Raw genomic sequence first — 7,232 nt, 5'->3', positions numbered from 1 at the left:
ATCTATCCAGGAGCGCATTAAGCTAGCAGCATAACTGTTTTTGTTTTCAAAAAGCCTGTCACACTGTATTTAATAAATAACCACATATGGCATCAAGCATCTACTTATGAACAATAAGCATTCATGATCTCTCTAAGTATAATTCTAAACCTGTGCTGCTGCAATACTGTAATCTACTGCTTCAGTAATTATGCCACCTTTAAAAGGTCATATCATATAGACTGAATCCTCCCTGCCAAATATTGCATGACAAAATTATACTACAACACAGTCTACATCATGCATGAAGTACACTTCAAAAAGAAAACTGAGCAACAGTTGAACCTGGATGTATATAGCCAGAATGTGTCAAGAAAGCTGTTATGACAGGTCTGCTGACAGTAAAGAAAGCTAAATTAATATAAAGAAAACAATTATAAACTGACAAACTACAGATCTGAAGAAAATATAAAGTAACATTAATGGCAGAACAGGAAAAACACCACTGGTTTTCTTTTGATTATAGGGGAAAAAGCCTTTCTCCTGTTTGGGAGGGTTAGGTCTATAACAATCTTTCTATACTTGTATTGAAAAATAACAAGTTTGGGTCTTCGTATCTGCACATAAGAATATTCAAAAAAAAAACAATGCCATAAGATTTCTTGCTAAATTGAATTTCTTATTTCTCCAGATCTTTAAATGATAAATGTGATAAAATTAGAAATATAAAACACAACACAACTTTTCAACTACATTCAAGTGGCAAAGTCACTGCTTTCTATGTAATTACACAACACCAGCAATCAAAATCATAACATAGCAACAAACAGAATTAGGGTCAAAATGTACTTCAGAGTTTGGCTGGCAAGTATGCAAAGGGTGAAAATATGAAACTTCCTGTTCATCTAACACATGACAGGTTTTTTTCTATGCATCACCATTTTTAACAAATAAAACCCCCTAACATTTACAATACAATTGCTTTTATAAAGCTCTACCTGGAAAAAGTATAATCAAAACTTCTTGTAAAGCTTTTTCTCTATCTTATTAGAAAAAAGGAAAAAAAACCTCACTAGTAGCAGGGAGTCCCTAAATTGGCAGCTTTTGAAGTTACTATTGCTTTTATTTCACAGACCACCATCTGTCACTGTAAAGGTATGAGCTAATCACACCGAGACAGCACTGCACCAGCAGCTGTATTTACTTACATTGATTCCAACTGTCAGGAGACAAAAAGAAAATGAAAACACAGCTAAGGTTGTTAAATGCACAAACATAAATGTTTCCTTCTGACTCAGCAGCTTAAACAATAACAATATTAGTCACAGAATCCTGAGATTAATTCATTTCTGCTCCATGAATATTTCACTTCTTGCTGTAAATTTAATGGTGTCTATGCAGAGGAATGAGCAGACCCTCCAGTGAAAACATTTGTACTTCAGTACTTAATATATAACATACCTGCTGTATATTAGAGCTGGAGGAAATTTAACAGTGTAACTGATGTTTCTTCATGCACAGACTATAGATAATAGCACAAAAATCCTGCACACAGTCTGTGTTTCAAAACAAGAATGAACAGCACTGTTAAGTAGTTAAAACAGTCACATGATAAACTAAACTCAACAAATGCTGATTGATTCACTTCAGTTTATATAGCATTGTAGATTCCATCTAAAAATCAATCTTGAATTCTCTAAAACTCTGAATTATTCCTGACTGAGGCAGCTACAAATGAAAGAATGTGTTTCAGTGGTAACCTACAAATGGTGAAATCCCAGGGAAGCTTTCTTCAGTAAGTGCATGCAAAACATTGCCAGGGTACACACAGACTGCTTTATTAAGGAACAATTTGATGCCATGCAAAAACAGAGCATAGTTCACTTTTAGTCAGACTGTTGAGCAAAGATTCTTTTTCTGTCTTTAGAAACAGATAAAAAATGGCTAAAAAGAAGCTAATGAACTTTAAAGAGCCCCACAGCTTTACAGACAGATGCATTCAATTGAACCACTAAATCACAAATCCTCATATTCTGTACTGTAAAAGTTGGATAGTAAAAACTGAAATTGAAAACAGTAAAATACTTTTTTGCAATCCAACAGATTGTAATAGTTTTTGCTTACTTTTGAGAGGAGTCTGTACTTGATATCTTTTCTAAAAAAATTTGTGTGTCTGCTAAGCATAACAGAACATCCTTAGCAACCTTTAAAAAAATATTTTAAGACAAAATATCACGGCCATTATTTTTCTAATTCTGAATTCTGTCCATAACATCAGAATGGTACATTCTTAATATTATGATTTAATATATTGTCAAATTAATGATATATCAAAATAATTTACACAAACAAACCCTTTCATTTATAACTAATGCATCATCACAAAGAAACCCATATTATCTAACCATATGTATTAATGCCTATGTCTCATGGACACAAGTAATTTTCATAGATTAATAGAATCAGTAAGGTTGGAAAAGATCTCCAGGATCACCAAGTCCAACCTTTCATCAAACATCACCATGCCAAAAAAAACATATTACAAAGTGCCATGTCCAGTCTTTTATGGAACACTTCCAGAGACAGTGACCGCACCATCTCCCTGGGCAGCCCATTCCTATGCTTGACTACCCTTCCAGTGAAGAAACTCCTCCTGATATCCAACCTGAACTTTCCTTGGCACAGCTTGAGGCCATTTCCCCTTGTCCTGTCACTGGCAGTCTGGATAAAAAGGCTGCCTCCCACCTGGCTACAGCCTCCTTTCAGACAGTTGTAAAGAGCAGTAAGGTCCCCCCATAGCCTCCTTTTCTCCAGGCTAAACAACCCCTGTCCCCCAGCCACTCCTAGGATTTACCCTCTAGACCCTTCAACAGCTCCACTGCCCTTCTCTGGACTCACTCCAACCCCTCAATGTCCCTTGTGTTATGAGGGGCGCAGAACTGGACACAGGACTCGAAGTCTGGTTTCACCAGTTCTGAGCACAGAGGGACAATCCCTGTCCTGGTCCCACTGGCCACACCATTGCTGATACAGGCCAGGATGCCACTGCCTTCTTGGCCACCTGGACACAGCTGGCTCACATTCAGCTGCTGTCAGCCAGCACAGCTAAGCTATGTAGGAAGTTTGCATTGTAACAGTGACTTCAAGATACACTGTTATAGGGCACTATAACATAGTGGCATAGACTAGCTTGTACACAGTGACATAAGCACTCTAGAAAGCAAGCTATGGATGTTCCCAAACCTCTTTGAGAAATGAATCCTGGAGCATTCAGCTGCAGAAATTTGAGACATTACTGCTCTGCTCGCAGTACTGAACCTTCTGTGTTCATAATCCATGCTGCAATCTTCAAAGTAGCAATCACTAGGATTTTATTAATCTATTTGCGCTTGACTGCCTGAGTTATCTGAAGATAGAGCAGCCATGGAAGAAGGATTGTAGGTAGCACAGGTAGAAAACTTATCTTAATCCATTACAGATGTATTCAGTAGGAGCTTCTCTGACAAAAGCCTTCTGTGGCCTGCAGTGAATACTACTACAACATGCTCTGAGGATCCAGTGACAGAAGTGAGTAAATCACTTTGCTGATGAAGTTCAATAGCAAGCCATTAAACATAGCCATTCTAGCTTGAATGGTTTATTTCCAGCTTTTAAAGATACCACCTTGAAACATAAAGCAACAATTAATCTAAGGCACAGTACACAAGCATCTAAATGACTTTATTAATACATTAATGTGTGCTTTTATTACCCAATGATTTTATTTAAGTAGACAGAGAATAATTAAAGTGACAAGACACATTCTTTTTACTCACTCTCCTCTTTTGCCATTTCTTAGCTCAAGTTTAGCAATGATTCTGTCAAATCAGCAAGCCACCAATTTAAGAGAATGATCAAACAGATCTTCAAATACCTGTGGAATAATCCTCATTATGCTGAAGTTCTATTCCAAATGAATCCTGATGTCTCTAGACACAGAAAGTGACAAAACCCAAAGCTATAGGTAACTGTCACACTCTAGGCATATAACTGCTCCTTTGCAGAGGTTAATGTGCTCTAGGACAGGGTGAGTGCACAGCATATTACTGACAAGGAAATCACTGTGATTATGGTTCATAGCTTCCACTACAAAAAACAGGTGAGAGGATGATTTCTAATAATTTGTCTTCACATCCAGTCAGTCAACCAAAATTCCTTGAAGGTTTGTACTACCAGGGATGCTTGCATGTACTGTCTATTCAAATGTATTCTCAGCTGTTGTGGAACAAGTGAGAATGGTCCATAAGGACTTCTTGTCTCTTCATTAAAGCTTTGAAATAGTCTCCACTACTCCTCAAGCCCCTTTCCTTGTGTGTCAGCATTTTCATGCAATTTTCTTTTCAAGAGAAAACCTTGACTAAATCTTAGAAAGACAATTAAATATTCTCAGCATAAATTTTATGTGTAGAATCTTAGTTCCACTTCCAGCTCACTATTCCAAATGTCTGACAAATATATTTTTTAATGGCAAGGTAAAGGGCCTGTTCAATGGTTACTATTCATCACTTCTGGCTACTCAGTTCTTAGGAAAACAAGCAGACCATAATAGCCCATTAAATGCTAGAGACAACCATTTTTAAGAAGTAATAACTGGTGGAACTTAGCACTGTCCTCTTCTAAGTTGAGATGCTAACAGGACAAAAGGAATTAAATGCAGTCTACTACTTGCTCAGTTGGTCGACTTAGCAAAGGGTTTGAAACCATGAAGTGAAACTGAGTGAATCCTGGAATTTTATTACATGCAGCACCTAAGAAAAAAAGAAAACAAGATTCTAATTTACTACATTTGGGATTAGTCTCTCTGTCACTGTACTTTATAATCTAAAGATCCAGTTACTAATTCTACTACAGTGGTATAATTATTCGTTTACAAAATGTTTAACCCAAGACATCTTGAAAGTATTTAATTTTAAAGTTAAAATACAGTACTGCTGGCTGTTGTAGTGCAATTAATGCCCTTATAGTACAATTCAAAACAGTAACACAAGTCAGGAAAATCTCTCTCTCTTTCAATCCTGATTAATTTAATGAGTTCCTTCAACACTAATCTCTTAAACACACAACTATAGGAAGTAGCAGATCAAAGAATAAGCAAAGCAGTCTAACTAAATAATCCACATTGATTAGCAAATTGTATTTCCCACTGATCTAAGAGTTCACTAATGAGATGCCTGGCACAATGACTACTCTTAGATCACTTTGAAGCTATGCTTAACATTCATATTCTCTCTCCCTTATGCCATATCTAGGGAAGGCAAAGCAGTCTTTTTTTAAAACCTTCAAATTAATCATATACAGTCCAGGAAAATAAATGAAGATTGTAAATATTTTTGGGCTTTGCTAAGACTTCCATAAATTTTGTAAAAGTCTAAGACATCAAAATGCAAAATTAAATTATCTCCAGTCTGCACTAGGACACAGCTGCCCTGCTAACCAGCATTCCATACTGTGAATGGCCAGTACTGCTGCAGTCTTCAAAGAACAATTAAAGACTTTTTTAAAATTTCTGCTCAGTTTTGTACACCAGTGACCTAGTTAGGTCAAGCACCTTTGTCTGCACAACAAAATACATACCATAACTTCCAGTTGTATTGGCACAAATGATAGCACCAAAGAACTTTGGAGCGTACTTCTGGATTCTGGAAATAACTTTCTGACAGGCTACTGTTGGGTCTGTTCCCATCCTCATATATTCCACAGCTTGATAACTAAAAAAAACCCAACCCCATACCCAGAAAATTAGCCATTTAGGTTACATAATTTAAAATACCACAGAAGAGACCCTGGTTTCTTTGAATAATGGAAACACATGATAATTTTTAGGCCAACTTCTTATTGGCAATTATTACTCAAATTGTACACAAAAAGCAATTAAAAACAAGACTAAAAGGGACTACAAGATGACATCTATACCATGTATCATTCTATGGCAGGCCAAACCAAGACAGAACTCTGATCATTTGCAGTAGAAGAGGCTAAGCAAAAGATCAGTTAAAAAACTGCAAGAAGCAGTGGCTTAGAAGACTTCTACTTTTCATCACATGACTTGGTTTAACATTAGAAGTAATTGCTAATTTTCAGAAAGGCTAATGTCAAGATAATTTTTTGAGGAAAACTCAGTATTACATTACTGATAAATTAGTGAGTTCAGTAAGCATTAAAAAAATCTTTCAGAAAAAAATTAAGTTTCTGAAAACATCAAAATTGACAGATTTTCTTTATGTTATGAATATGAAGGCACCATGTTTTGACCAGGACTTTGAGCCACTTTCAAACTTTTTGCAAAATGATTAAAAAACCCTCCTTATTCTAAGAGTAATCAAAATTAATTTCCTTTGTATTGAAAGAAATTGCTTGAGATGAACCAGTTGCATTTCCAAAGTGTCCTGAGGTAAAAGGTAAAAGATTACTTATGATGCCATTTTCTTTCAGAACCTGAAGATTAAATGATAACTCATGACATAACTTACAAGCAAACAACATTTTATGCTTTGATGAAAGATGCATATACCAAGACAAACTCGTTACACTAAGACATCTACAGATTGCATTAATTACAGATGTTATCAAAGTACCACAGAAAAGAAAAAACTCTTGCATTTTGAGACTACCTATTATCTTTGATTTGTTTATTCTAACAATCAAAAGGTTCAAGTTATCTAAAGACTATCTGATATAAAGCTGTATTTCATTCCTGACTAATCAAAAACTCAACAAGAAGTTACCACCTCAATGAAGACATATGGAAAATATTAACAATTTTGCCCTTTATTTTGACCCTTCACTTCTGGGAGGTTAATTTTTGTCTTTGTTTTCATGTGGGAATATCTAAATATCCTGGAATTAGTAAAAATCTTTATCTACAAGGAACCAGTAATTAACCACGTAGTCTGGTAATTAACCCACTGGTGCCAACATTAAATGTTTTAAGCATTACAGACAAACACTTCAGGCTGCTTAAGTGTAATCTAAGCTTTTACTGACTAACCTTATAGTGGAGATCAACTCACTACTCATCTTGGTATCTTGTATGACAAGATAGGTAATTCATGAAGTTGTCAAGTGCCTTGTGTTTGAAAGACTGACTCAGAACAGCTTGAAATTCACTGACAACATCTGTAAATATGCAACAGCTTGCAGGCTTTCTTGGCTGCCAAAGTTTCAGAGAAGTTGTCTGAGTGATATGAAGGCCACTTCTGTATTATCCTTCAAGC

The 7,232-nt window shown here is 35.9% G+C and overlaps 1 protein-coding gene across 1 annotated transcript in view; it reads right to left on the bottom strand.

The window, feature by feature from the left end:
- Nucleotides 1-3,600: 3,600 nt before the first annotated feature.
- Nucleotides 3,601-7,232, bottom strand: part of AGA (aspartylglucosaminidase) — a 16,823-nt gene continuing 13,191 nt past the window's right edge. The window contains exons 8-9 of the mRNA XM_005415686.2: nt 5,593-5,726; nt 3,601-4,766 (exon numbers count right to left, since the gene is read on the bottom strand). Coding sequence (XP_005415743.1) covers nt 4,666-4,766; nt 5,593-5,726 — 235 coding nt within the window. The 3' untranslated portion in view covers nt 3,601-4,665. The remainder of the gene's footprint in view (nt 4,767-5,592; nt 5,727-7,232) is intronic.

This window comes from Geospiza fortis, unplaced genomic scaffold, assembly GCF_000277835.1.
Source record: "Geospiza fortis unplaced genomic scaffold, GeoFor_1.0 scaffold40, whole genome shotgun sequence".
Classification (NCBI taxonomy): Eukaryota; Metazoa; Chordata; class Aves; order Passeriformes; family Thraupidae; genus Geospiza; species Geospiza fortis.
Note: the sequence above shows the minus strand (reverse complement) of the source record. Positions and strands in the feature narration are given on the sequence as shown.